At 36.2% G+C, this 14769-nt stretch overlaps 1 protein-coding gene and 1 long non-coding RNA gene across 3 annotated transcripts; one reads left to right on the top strand and one right to left on the bottom strand.

Moving 5' to 3' along the window:
* Positions 4000 to 7110, top strand: LOC18786512. 2 transcript variants are annotated; one of them, XR_002270533.1, is made up of 5 exons: positions 4000 to 4471; positions 4613 to 4734; positions 4865 to 5013; positions 5421 to 5555; positions 6393 to 7110. It is a non-coding gene; the product is annotated as an uncharacterized LOC18786512 (long non-coding RNA). The 2 variants fall into 2 exon arrangements; XR_002270532.1 differs by lacking the exon at positions 4613 to 4734 and having other exon boundaries at positions 4011 to 4471.
* On the bottom strand, positions 9555 to 13760 carry LOC18786818 (macrophage erythroblast attacher). The gene is made up of 7 exons (XM_007218028.2): positions 13308 to 13760; positions 12767 to 12961; positions 12093 to 12215; positions 11238 to 11423; positions 10451 to 10584; positions 10012 to 10198; positions 9555 to 9930 (listed from the first exon to the last, which is right to left on the bottom strand). The coding sequence occupies exons 1-7, from the start codon at positions 13617 to 13619 to the stop codon at positions 9829 to 9831; spliced, it is 1239 nt and encodes a 412-aa protein (XP_007218090.2). The 5' UTR covers positions 13620 to 13760; the 3' UTR covers positions 9555 to 9828.

Genomic DNA, 14769 nt, shown 5'->3' with positions numbered 1-14769 from the left:
TGACTTGAACGTTCTGCTTCATTGCGGTGTTCTGTCCAGTACTCGTTTGTCACCGTCACAACTCCCCTCACGATGAAGAACATCTTTTCCACTGACTCGTTCAATCTAATAATGTACTGATCTTGATACTTTTCTACCCTAAGATGCTCACTTATTTCTTTCAGCACTTGCTCATCCATATGCTTAAGCCTTTCCACCTAGATTAAATAGATACCAAATTATTTGTTTAAACAAAAGAAGAGAGAATTAAGTATAAACATTAACTAATTAATATATATATACACACACACATAAAGGAACTTACATTCTTTAGCATAGTCAACAGATCACCAGTCAAAGGCTCCGACGGCAAGTATGGAGGGAGGGTGATCTGAGTCTCCCTTGTGAACAACGTGGACTTGAAATCAGAGACTACACTCTTCAAGTCGTCGGCTGTGAGAGCAAGGATTTTAACAGGACGGGGGCCGCGTAGCGCAGAACCAGTTGCCAAAGGTAGTTTGGCAGGAAAGGAGCTATGTGATGCCCAAGTTGTAACCCAATGTACAAGTTCTTCTCCATAGAAACCTCCCATTTCACGGGTTTCTGACCCTTCGATGGTGCTATCGCTTTTGATGGATACAACTCCCTGCACCACGAAGAACATCATTTCAAGTGGTTCGTTCTCTCGAATAATATAGGCGTTGGCAGTACAGTAGGCCTTGGGCTTAAGACGCTTGGAGATTGCTTCCAACACTTGTTTGTCCATTTCTTGAAATATTTTCACCTAGAGTTAGATAGATATGATACTGTTAATTCAGACAAATATATAAAAAAAGCAAATCTAAAAATATTGTACATTAAGTTTTAAATAGTTATTTCATGATAGAGATGGAGCAACTTACTTTCTTTAACCTAGTCAACCGAACAAAAGTAATAAGATCTGAGGGCGAGGCGATCTTGCTGAAATGCGACTTAAAGTTAGAGGCAAAATTCTTCAAGGCTTCTGCCTTTAGATAGAGGATTTCAGCATCGTTTGAGACTACTGTAGCTGTACAGGTGGACAAGGGTAGCATCTCAGGAAAAGACTTATCCAGTACCCACTCAACAAGTTCTTCTCCAAAAAAAGGTCCACGACCCTTCCCATTATTTTTTATCATCACCTCTCCCCTCGTGACGAAGAACATCATACTAAGCGGTCGGTTCTCTTGAATGATATTGAAATTGCGTCCATGGCAAACCGGTAGAAGATGCTCAGCCATTGCTTTCAATACTTGTTTATCCATAGCTCGAAGCTTTGGCACCTAGGGTAGATCCATTAATTTAACAATCTTAAAGAGAAAATTATATAATCAAATAAGTAATATTAATATTATTGTATAGATATGTCGCAAGTAGCTTGTTGCTCAAGTGGTTAACATACTCACGAGGTTCTAGGTTGGATTTTCCCCTCCCTCTATACATATCACTTGTACAAAAAAAATGTATAGATATGTGTTTCTGAGAGAGGAACTTACTTGTTGTAGCATAGCCACCTTGTCACAAGTCAAAAGCTCCCACTCAGAATCCGTTAGATGACTCATTTCCAACATGTTGAAATGTGACCTGAATTTAGTGCCTATACTAGCCATGTCGCTGGCCAAGAGAACAAGGGCCTCAACCGTATAACTAGCTGAAACAGACTCGGTTGCTATGGGTCTTGCCCCCTCATGGAAGGACGTCCATGATGGCCAAACTAGAAGTTTCTCTCCATAAAAATCTCCTTCGCTTAGCTTCAACTTATGAGTACAATCTGTCTTTTCAATGATTGCACATCCGTCCACGATGAAAAGCATCATTTCAAGTGGTTCACCCTCTCTAATAATGATGTCATTTTTATACCTCTTGGGCTTAAGATGCTTAGAGATTTCTCTCAAAACTTGTTCGTCCATGTTTCGAAGTAGTGGTACCTACGTTTAGATACAATATTTAAGAAATGGAACCAGCAATTGAAAATCTAGTAAGTTCATAACCAATCATTGTGGAAGGGTTTGTGTTACATATATGAGAGCTTCTCCAATCGTCAATGTAAAGAGCATTTCTAGTAATCATATATTTGTGGTAAAAAAATGAATGGTTAATTATGTAGTTGTACTCTTTAAGGTATGTTAATCCTTGCACTTTCAATTTTAACAATCACGTACCTCAGAATTGTCATTTTGTTGTAATGTGACTCTGCCATTAAAATTATTGTTTGAGAATCCGTTAAGTGATGACGTGGCCAGACTTGCATGAGGCCTACGTACCTTCCTCAGCCTACTCAAGGGCGTGCAACTTTCTATGTAGTTTAGAAGTTCATGGGGAAGAATAGAGAGGATTTCCTTTTTTACATCAATATCGGAGTTTTCTTCAAGTTCTTGTCGTACCTTTGACATGACCTCCGACTTTGTACTCATGGGGACGCCATTTTCAAATAACCATTTTTCTACATCTGGGCCTACTTTTTCTGTCAACTTCTGTTCAATTTTCATCTTGCGTCTGTGCGACTCTAATCTTTCTGTATCTAACAGCACATAGGTCTATTTCACAACAACAAGGTTCAGTTCATTAATTCTAATTTATTATATATATATATATATATATATATCCAGAGATACAGGGATATAAAAAGCGGACCAAAATATATACAAAGATGCGTAAAAAAGAAGCATCAGGAGATTTAATAAGCTTAAAGAAAGCAATTTTATATAAAGATTCACGACACCAACCTGCAAATTCCCAATGAGATATACGAATAGTAGCAAGCCGATTACAGATATAAAAGTCACAAACAGGATTTCCCATGTATTGGTACTTGGCTGGAGATTTGAAGCAAGAGAACTGCAAAAATGAAATAGATCACAACACATTTTTAAAAAAAAGTATTTTTAGTTACATTTGTAATTATAACTCATCCTGCAAGATCAAAGGGTGTCATATGTACAAACCTCAAATTCCGCAGGCCCCAACTAAAACTATTTAAAAACTTCAGGGGATAGTTTGTTGACCACAATATACCCGACTGAAGGACATTTAGATATATACCAAAATCAAATAGAGCTGTATTTGATGGATTAATAGAGCATAAATCATTTAGAACCGTAATATTTCTCAACGTATGATGATCATTACAGTCAAAAGAAGTAGGGTCGCATCCATTTTCATATCGACATGCATGTTGCCAGCAACTTGTTATTCGTTGAATAGCAAAAAAGTACCAAAAAGCCCCAAGTACCTAAAGAAACCAACAAGCTAGTTAGATTGAACTTTTAAGAAAATTTTAAACAACACTAATAAGTTCTCATAAAAAGAAAATTTCATGTGTTATTAAATGATTAATGTTGTCAAATTTTGGGAGGATTTGCCTCCCGATATTAGTTCTCACGGAAGGATTTGCCTCCCAAGATTAGTTCTCACAGAAGTTAAATTATAAGGAACGTCATTGTATTTGCGAGTATAATTCAATATGAATATGCACCTCCTATTGTTGTTGTTGTCATGATGGTCATATTGCATGGTTGCACCATGTTTGTGTTTACATACATGTTTTTTTATTCACATGAGGTTGAGTATTATGAACCTAAACTTTTATCAAGAAATAAGATATCAAATAATGCTAGTCCAGTATATGTGGGTTAGGCCAGTTGACCAAGACATTGAGTCCACCCTCTTCAAGTTCGAATCTTCATCCTCGTAAATTAGATTAATTTAGAATAATTAGACTATAGCTTATATCAAATAAAAAAACAATGTTTGTTCGACATTAATTTAAAGTAGATTAACTTTTCAAAATTAAAATTATGATGAAATTGAAACTTACATGACTAGCAAGGATGTACAAAAAAAAATTGAGTACACCTTTAACCCACAATGCAATCTGTCCTTTGAAAGGTTTTTTAGATTTCTTGCATGATAGGTAGATGCGAAGAACTCGTGCACTACAAGAAAAATATACTATGACAACACGTTATTAACAACGTGCGTAAGTTAGCGTTGTGGAATTAGACTTTCCACAACGTGCAGAAGGTGCATGTTGTGTTATACAACTTTCAACAACGTGCATTTAGTGCTCGTTGTGGAAATGGAATTTTGGGGAAGTTCTAACAACGCACCTGTGCGTGTTGTTGTATATGGAGTTCAACAACATGCAACGCATATTGTCAAAACTATATCAGTTTACTACAGTAAAAAAATTCCTGAAAAAACTAGCCGAATTTTTTTGTGGGAAAAACTCCCGCACTGTTCCACTAAATATTTCAGTCTCCCTCTCAAATGTTTTATCGTCTCCTCTCTTTCTTTGGTCTTTCTCTTTATCTTCTAAACTCTCATTTCTTCTCTCTCCATCTCTTGCGCTGGCCTTCTATGTCGCTCCTCTCTCACAATCTGGTTTTTTGTTTGTCGTTGGCTCTCTCTCTCTCCCAGCCTCTTCCTCCATTCCCGAGTAGATTATCCAACACTCTCAGCCTCTTTATGACAGGTAAAAGCTTTGCTTCTCTTCCTCTCTCTTTTTAACTATGTATGATTTAGATTATTCAAATCAAGCTTAATGGTATTTCAATCTAGGATTATGGTCTAGGGGTTTTGACAAATCGATTTCAATGTTCCTAATATGCTTTAGGGTTAAACTATTTGGGTAGTGAATTGTAAGTCAGAACAAATCGATTTCAAAACTCGTCATCTCTATGGAACCGTCTCTAGGAACAAATCTCCAAGTACTCCTTCGATACTCTCCTCTACAGAGTACTTCTTTTTCTTCTTATTCTTTTAATTTGCAATATTTGTTGTTTTCCCTTCATTTTCTCTTAATTCTTTTTAATTATTTCGAATTTGCTTTTCATTTCCATATACTGTATCGGTTTCTTGAATGCAGAATTTGGTGATTTGGCATCTATTGATAGTTGGCCTATGTAGGCTTGTGTTTGGTTTGTTTAGAACCTACCAGAGTCCGCTAGGGACCTCCTGCCCAAGTTTTTGAAGCACAATACCCTCTCCAGCTTTGTTAGGCAATTGAACACCTATGTATGTATCTCTCTCTCTCTCTCTCTCTCTCTCTCTCTCTCTCTCTCTCTGTGTCTTTGCTCCTCATGGTTTATGCTTTTATTGGTGATTGAATTTTTACCAACAATTGATGGAAACATAGATTGATTTTATTTGTGGAGTACGTTTATAGTTTACCCAAATCTAAATCATTTAGGAGTATGAGGCTACTGAGAAAAACCTAAATTTTTTGGCTAAGAAAGGAAAAGGAAGAAAGGTGGCAATTTTGAGATAGTAGTTTTGTTGAGTATGGCTTGGAGCAGAGTCAAGTCTTTAACCATCTCGACTTGGTCTTTCAGTTCTTACATGTCTTCTTTTTTTCTTATTTCTTTTTTTAAAATTCATTCCTTTATATGTGTTTTTTATCTGAACCTCAATTCAATTTGCAGGAAATTCAAGAGAGGAAATTCATAAGAGAAAAAGAATCATTTTGCTGGATATACTGATTCATGTAAGAATTTGTTTGTCTCAATTGTCAACTAATTCACACACAGATGGCTGCCCTGCTTGCTATTGATCTTGAGGTATGTATGGATTGCTTGTTCTATGTATGTTTTATAAAGCTAGAACAACCTTCTTAGATCCCAAAATTTGCATAGAATCTGTAATCTCATATAAACTATGCTCTAACATTTTTTCTGAGGTTACAATAGTGGTGCATGTGCTTGTATCGTTTTCTTTTTATCCTAATTTTATAAGTACTACTGATTGGGGTAATGGTATATCCTCATATTTTGGGAAGTCAGTTATATATTAGTAAATGCTTCTCTGTTCAAAGCCTTGCATTCTTGTCTTTTAACACTTGTAAAATTGAATCTAGAAGGTGGAGACCAGAATGAGGATCGTTGCTTCTAGTGAAGGGAAAAGCAAGTCCTTCGTTCGCACATTCATTTAAGTGTCATCGTTCTTATTTATCATATTTTAAACTTTTACATGTTTTTTTCTTTCTCTTTTTGGTGGATTTTCTGGCATTTTGTGTTTGGTTCTATGTGATATTAGAAAAAGTGCATGATTTAACAGACATAAAAGATTACTTTAACGATGCGAAATCAAGTTTGTAATGAAGATAGTGTGAATTACAAAACACGAGATAATTGAAGAGCTCAATGTGAATGTTTATCATCCACAACTATTGGATCAAATCCTAACAAACTAACTACTAGCAATTATATATATATGTTCTCAATGTGGGTTGGATAGATGGGTTCCATTAGCAGCTTCATCCCGAATTGTAAGTATTATTCATATTTTCTTATACTATTTATTGAAACTTACGTGTGCATTTTTTTTTCTTTCTCAATGCACATAGTTTATGTTTAGAAAATCATTATCTCTGTTTTTTATTGTCCAAACCTTTTCAGAAGATATTTAAGAGGGTGAAAAAAGCTTGGAAGCATGGTAAGGATCAGCTTGGTAGATTATGTGATGAAGAGTTTGTTGATATTGGTACAAGTGAAAGAACTATAAAGGAGAAGCTTAAGTGTACCTTATTTAGTGATTATGAAGGTATACATTTATATATGTAGAACTTGACTTGTAGGATAATCATGTATATCAATTTGGTTTAGGTTTATTCTTGTAATTAGGCATGTAGTTAGAAGTCCTAGAATACTTCAATCTTCTAGATTTTATTTTATTTTATTGTACTTTTGATATTGTATGCTTTTGAATATTAATAAGTAATTGATACGGTTTTTTGTTGATGGAAAGGCAACAAAAAATGAAACGGATTATGTATTTTTCATGCAATAAGGTGATTATAGCGATTGGAAATAATTATAACATAATAATATTTAATATCACAACGTGCAAAGGCTGTTGTTAAAAAGTTAACAACAACGTGCATATGAACGTTGTCAATTAGGTATTCAACAACACGCTGAACAAGTTGTTGTCAGCCTCTTCCACAACATGCGTGCGTTGCATTTACTGGTGTTGACAACGAGCACTAATATCAACAACAACATGCGAAGCGTGTTGTTGAAAGCTGTGAACTTTTTAACGACATCGGCTTCAACAACGTGCACCGCATGTTGTTAATACCCTTCAACAATGCACAATGTGTGTTGTTGAATGACTTTTTTCTTGTAGTGGTGGTACATATTGCACCATAACAAGAAAGTTCATGAGCTTCCTGAAAGATCTTGAGGCCCTCATTTTTGAAAAGAAAATGAGAATTACTACCTGGCCAGGACACATTGCAATGTTAATATCAACTGTTAACATATCGTGAGACAAAATATTGAATTAATTTAGATATTTGCCTGTCCTGTATCACATTTCATGTATTGGGGTGCAATATAATATATCACATTTCAATTATTCATAGTGAAATATATACTAGCACACCACCATTGCATGCAGACAAAAACAGTGAGATTGGAAAAGCAATTAACTACTCGATCTAGAGTCTAGATCAAAGCGAAGGCTTTTGTTCGTACCTGTGGAAGAGGAAGAATAGCTAAAATGTCAACTATGATGGACGACTCCCGTATCTCTTTAGTTATACTTGGTTTTGGAACTTCGTTGCTTACTTCAGGTAATAACTCACGAAAGCTTTTGATGAGTGATGTTATTAAGTTGGAGGAGCAACTTTCGGGAAGAAATCGCTTGATCGAAGGTGAACAATTTTCAAATCTACAAACTTGAAAAATAATATTGGCTATATAAAATAGATCTGTGACCGATCGTAAGATGAGAGCTGTAATCTTTAAGTTGTTGTCCAACTTCAGACACTTGATGTCGTCGTTGAGGATAGGAATGTAGAGGAACAAAGGATCCAGTAAAACGGCAAACACACATGATGTTATAAATATGAAATTCCACTTTAGACATGATTTTTGTAAATCTTCGGGCGGGGCAGGATTTTCCGTTACCGTGTTTGAATTCGGATCATCCGCTAAACTGCTGGGTAAGAGACACAAAGAACATATAAAATTACGGCTATCAGATAGAAGAAAGCATTTTAAGGAACCCAAGTAACTCTCTCAACAAAAAAAAGGAACCAAAATAACAAAATCCTATTAAGAGGGAGAAAGTTTGATAATGTAAGAACTTTCTTTATAAGCGTGTGAAATATTTTGCACGTCCAGATAAGAGAATAACTTTAAAATGATTAAATATTTGGCTGTCGTTAAATTGCAACACAGCCGTATATGCAGTTATGCAGGTCCTATTGTTTGATAGAACATTTTTTTAAGAAAGGAAAAATGAAAATGGTGCACGTACTTAAAGTTGTGGAAACTAAACCTTGCAACGTTCTCTTCACCGGTAGGCGCCATGCAGAACTCAAACTCCTTTTTTCTTCTTTTTTTTGTGTTTGTTTTGCAGAAGCTGAATCTTGCTAGCTAGAAGTCTGGAGTTTGCAAATGACGGAGCAAATCCCTTTCGAAACCAAATTTGAGATCTCAAATTTTCTGCAACTGAAGTCAAGTTATAATAACAATGGTAGATATAGGTAGATGCCCATTAATCCACAATTAATAGAATTGACTTCAAATAAATACTTATAATCATGCACTAGTTCACATTTATCAAGTTACAATAAAATAATATTTCATTCTGCTAACTTGTTTGAATTCATAACAATGGTATTAGTTGTCGTAAATTAAAAATAACAAACATTTTCCATACTGCGCTTGGCAAGAAAAAAAATAATTTAAGTCTCCATATCCTTTTTTTGGTTATGAGAATGTGAAATAAAAAGTTCCACGACTAATTGGCAATGGGGGAAATAGCCCAACTCTTTATAAGCCCTTACTAAGTTTCTCAACTTTTCAATATGGGACTTTTTACTTTCACATTCTCACAAGTTAAGGTGCCAATGCCAAGTATTTTTTTCTTAATAGTTTACTTCTTTCTCACCAACTAAAAGCAAATTTTGTTCATAACGTAGTTAATTCATGAGCAAACTCTTCCCACTAGTGTGGCCAATGAGAGGCAACTTCATTGTAAACAATAATTGTGGCTAAGTGACCAAGAAATCAAAGATTAATTTTCTGGTTGATGACCCAAATTAATCTAAATAATAATACTAAACCTCAGGTGTAACATGCAAATTGTTATTTAATTAAAACTTCATAGTTGTTAATAGCGTTATGACGATCCAGATTCCAGACAATCCAAACAAACTTCTAGACTCTCATTTTAAAAACAATTTTACTACATTCTGGGAGATTGGTTTTAGGTCCATTCACACATGCCAATTAATACATACGGATTTGGTTTATGGAGCATTATTTTGTTGTGTGATTAGGGGAAAATCCCTCGCTAATCGCGGTTTGAATATCTCAACATGATTGCACGACCTTGAAATGACTTGCATTTTATAGGTCAGCGAGTACCCCCCAAACTTACAAAATACAAACAAAATATACAGCAACTTGGCTTATTTTCTTCTACCCTGCTATATCAAATTAGTAAATGCATCATTCTTACTTTCATTGAAACTTGAAACTGAACCCTAAGCCCCCACTCCTCCACAGTCCCATATTGTACACGTCGAAGAATGCTAATAAATCCAATAAAAGCAATGTAGAATAGCTTTTGGTCAGGAACTTGATAATAAAGTGTAAAATGTAATTTTGCATATATACATGTTCAAGTTCCCAATGGTAATGCCAGGTTGAGCAATGACCATAATTTTCCCAGGGCAAGTTCTTACACCGGAATTTGTGCCAAATCCAGCAGTAAGAGATTTATGTACAGTAAGCACAGGACATTCTAAATGTTACAAAGCCCGGTACGAATGGATAATAAACTTGAATAATTGAACAGGCCACAATATGCGGATTTAATTTATGATATATATGCCTTCACCAGATCTGTATAATTGCAGACCAAACCTGTCCTTGGACAAGTAATCTTACCGTCATTTTTCCTGGCCATTTCTTCAAGAGCCTGCCAAAACGTAAAATAAGTAAAGAATATTTCCAGACTAAGTAGCCAAGATCGTACAATACTAGTAAAATGCATGCGAACCTTAGAGCTGTAGACATAGCCATTGGGCAAGACTTGTGGCGGGTTCTCTGTGTCCATTAGTTCCTTAGTTATGTAGCAAACAAGCTTCGAGTGATGCTGCTTAGAATACGGTAATGGCTGGGCTAGTTTCCGGAAACCCTCCTGTGATAGTGGATCCTCCTTGGTGCAATCATCGTCGTAACAGTATCTGATTCAGGTCAAGGCTAAACAACATATCGGGATACAATTAGCAGCTATAATGCATGCACTCGCGTGCTAAAGGTGAATGAGAAGTGCCCAAACACCAATCAAGGGAGATACAGTGTAGGTTTGTCAACCACCGTTATGACCACCTGATGACTGGAAATTATAACTTACAACCCCTAAGTTAGCAAAAAAAAAGGGAGATAATACTAAATTTTCATAACGTAGCGGATAAATAACTACTGTTAATGGATACGGGGTTTTCAGAGCAGACAGGCCTGCTTGCAGATAAATATTCAGCAAAGGCTCAAGAGTCATGCCATATAACTTGCAAAATTCCTGTTTGAATTGGTCAACCAGGTAGTCCCATTGCTTCGGCTCAAATAACACCTGGAAAGCATAAGGAACCAAAGCAAAATTGAAATGACATACCAGAGATTAACCTGTAAAATACAGTTCCAAAGATGAAATCAAACCACTAAACCAAAAAATCTCACTAAAATGTATAGTTCAAAATATATATCTCCTAAGGAGATGGCAGATATATTGAGTCAATTATTCTTGAAAACCTAGGCCTGTATATCAATTGTTACACAAGAACTCAAGTGACATCTTAGGATTCCTTATAGGTATGCTGAAGGCTGGATAACCAACAGAGACATGAAAATTAATGTGTGAGAAATGTATCCCAAAAGGTACTTACTACCAACACATAAGAGATGATGCAGACAGACATGTGCTAGCTTGTGGCTTGTGGTCAACAAAACATCTCTCCTACATGGTAAGTTCAACTAAACATAGGTACCGTATAGCACATTTCTATTCTAGTGAACAATTTAGTCCAGTTGATTCCCACAAAAGAATGGGGGAAAACAGAGAGACCATGGTCTCAAAAGCGCCTTTTTTTTTTTTTTTTTTTGGTTTATTGTTTACTTTATTTCCCTTAAATGTCTGTTTGCCTAGTCCAACAAAATTGCAGCACAGTTAACTTCAGTTCAGATAAGTAGAAACTGACAATGCTGGCAACGCATTAAAGTAGTCACCTTGTATGTAGCACATTCAGTAGTACTCTTATAAGCTACTGTTACAAAGACCCGCTGCAATTCTTTCATGTGAGTAGTTCCCCATGGTGCAAGGTATTTCTGAGCATATGTGATAGCTCGCAAGTTATTTTCAGCTCGAACCAACTCTATAAACTCTTGAAGTCGCAGCTGAAACTCGAATTTGCTCTGCCATCAATAAAGCATTCAGCATTAGACATGCTAATACCAGTTTTTTTATGCAGTGCAGTGGTAACTGCAATTCAATTGGTATAACAGTCAACAGGAACATTTTCCTAGCTATCTAATTTGAGGTAAGAAGCATTTCAAGGTACCAACTCAAATAAATGAATTTCAAGAACATTGTATCAGAAATTGACATTACGAGATTAGGTATGCCATTGCATCTGGCTTAAATACACAGCATTCATCATTCAGAATGGGGAGACTCTTAGTTTGCTTGCACCAGAAACCCAATATTACAATTAACTATCCAATCGTTCCACATTTAACTTCACAAGCAGTTATCAGAAATTTAGCAGAATCAACATAAATTTGGAAATTGGAAGCAATGCAGTTACCACTATGGGGGATCTTTCACATCCATATAGCAGCAAAATGACTAAGAATCTATGAAAGAAAGTCATTTTCCTATTACTTTCATCTCCTAGTATGCAGTCCAAGAGCCAGGACAAAGAAGAAACGATCACCATCTTAAGCTTATGTGGAGAATATTCCTATGCTACTTTCTTTCAAAAACAAGCAACTTAACAGATACTTTTACAGATATTAGCAAACTCATCTAACCCACCAATTAATAGCAAGCTTCCGTCCCCTCCCATTCCTGCAAGTACATACCTTGGATTTCTTCAACCTTGACTTGTTCTCGGCACACCAGGCTAGGGCAGGACCTACCTCCTTATTCTGAAGAGCTTCTATAACCTTTTTTGCTTCTTGGAATACATCAATATCAACAAGATCCTAACACATAAGAAACTAATCAAGTTCCCAACATTTATAATCTGAAAATATGGGAAAATTCTGCAATCTGCACAAGCAATAAGAGAGAAGGCATTCTAACATGCCAGTGAACCTTGGCAGATCTTCTAAGGAGAGGAAGCCATTATCAAATCAATAAGCTGCTTTTCTTCCCTTGAATAAACTTTGTGAACTATAAAACCATTGGGCCAACCTATAATTTCATAAAACATTCTTGGCCAAGCTATAATTTAGCTGAATACTTCCTTCACTGAATTCAATAAAATAATTTATGTCCATGGTTAGAAAAAGTGAAGATGAACCGCCCTCTTCAAATTCTAAAGTTGTGCACATAACTGGATGATAAACATGATGATAACAGAACCATTTGACTCCCACAAATATGATAACATGGTCACTCTTTCCAAGTTCTTTGATCCCAATACATTTCAACTACAATAATTCATGATATTCAAACCTTCAATGAATTCATAATTAATATTGACAGAGCAATATGTAATTTCACCTAATCTGGGACAGAAAATTAAAACTACCTGAATATTTCTGCTTTCCGCCAGTTTTGCTGCAGTGTCATAATAAGACATCCGCAACATGTAGTCCACTAGGATCCGATTCAAGCGTGTGTTATTCCAATCAGACAAACTCTCCACATCTGCCGATTCTAAATGGTCAAGCCGAGCCCGGCACCTTTGCGCCTGCAAGTGCTCTGTCCTACTCCCTTCCTCCAACTAAACCACAAGAAGACATATCAATCAGTTGCCAAATTCAATTACTCAATTTTAAATATCAATTAATGAACAAACACAAATATCCAATCTGGATAAGCTAAATGTCGATTCAGATCGAGGAATTTCAATGGTTCAATACTCAAGCTCACTCATTGCCAAGCTAAGCAAGTTAGCATATTTCAAATTACCCTCTGTTTGGTTTCCGAGAAAAACCTGAGGATAGCAACAGAAAACTGGATTCTAAATTCTCGAATTCATCGAATTCCAATTGTTTCCACCCTCCTACTCCCTCGCCAACCAACCAGCGAAAAAAGAAAAGCTAAGCTAGGGTTTAGAAATGCAATACCTTTCGTTTGAGCCCTTGCAACCTGGAGACAAGAGAACTAAGATGATTAACGGCGTCGTCAGAAGACATGTCGTCGCTGTCGGCGGCTTCGGAGACGCCGTTAATAACGGAGGACATCTCCCTCTCGACAACGCGGTGGTTGGCTCGGATCGTCTTCTTGTAGTGCTCGAAGGGGACTCTGAGGAACTGGTGCTCGAGCTTCAGGGACTCCGACAGGTGGCTCAGCTTCGATGACGGAGCGGCCGCGGCGGTCGGGCCTGGGCTTGGGCCCGGTGACGTGGCGGAGCCGTTGGGAAGCGAATCCATCTCCATCGAGAAAGTAGAAGAAGCAGAAGAGATAGAAGGATTGATTGGAGATTTGAGTGTGAGAGTGGAGAAATTACAGAGAGAGGAAAGAGTGCGGACAAAGGCAGATGGGGGAAGAGAACAGAATGTTGATTGCAGTGAAACTAGAAGTGGGAGACATAAAACGACCGCGTTGCGATTTCGTGGGCTTTTATATAACGGTCTCAACTTCTTTTCTTTTTTCACGAGGAAATACTTCATTAATATAGGCCCAATTAAGCAAGGATACGCCTGGCCCAAAAAGCAAAACCCAAAGATGAAGGTTATCCATATCCCCCAAAGGTCATCATAATAGTGTTTATATCAAAGTTAATACGAAAAAATATAAAAATGTGTCTATGCATATAACTATTCGCATAAACATCAAGTCTATGAGTAAATGTTTTTCACCACTTAAACGACAACAAGCTCGTTTTACAACATTTCACTCTCTATCTATATGTGCAATGCATACACCTAGTTAACGATCATTAGAAAAACATGTTCTAATTTGAAAAAGCTAAAATGACCTATAATGATGTGCATCATGACCCATAATAAAGGAAGGTACACGCTGATGAGCTTTCGGATGGATAATCTTTGAATCTCAGTTTTATGTATTGAGTTCCTACGGCCTTTTTTACTTTATCTTTCTTTTCTTTTCTTTTTTTCTTTTTTCTTTTTTTAAAAAGAGAAAATTTCGTTAATGGCAGGCTTTGATTTGGGTTTCCACTTTAGTCTAAGAATGGCTTGAGTTTGAAGTTGTACATTCAATTCATGGAAAAAAAAAAAAAACAATCTTGAAAGAACCCAATATATTACTTCCACACTCTAAAAAAAGGCCTTAACATTCAATACAATAATAGTGTTTGGTATCACCATGCAATATATATTTATACAGACAATCTTGAGGGACAAGAGTTGCCAACTTTTGCCTGCTGTGTGACTATTTGAAAAAGTTTAAAACTACAATGATATTTGTCCTCCTGCAACATTATCATTCATCTTATTTCAAGGAGAAAACTATCAATTATGCTCACAAAATTTAAACGATTAATACAAAACAAAATGACATCACTTTAGTATAAATTTTGCTCGAAATATTATCTTATCAGATAATTTAACGTGTTATATTATG

The sequence above is a fragment of the Prunus persica genome, chromosome G2, assembly GCF_000346465.2.
Source record: "Prunus persica cultivar Lovell chromosome G2, Prunus_persica_NCBIv2, whole genome shotgun sequence".
Classification (NCBI taxonomy): domain Eukaryota; kingdom Viridiplantae; phylum Streptophyta; class Magnoliopsida; order Rosales; family Rosaceae; genus Prunus; species Prunus persica.
Note: the sequence above shows the minus strand (reverse complement) of the source record. Positions and strands in the feature narration are given on the sequence as shown.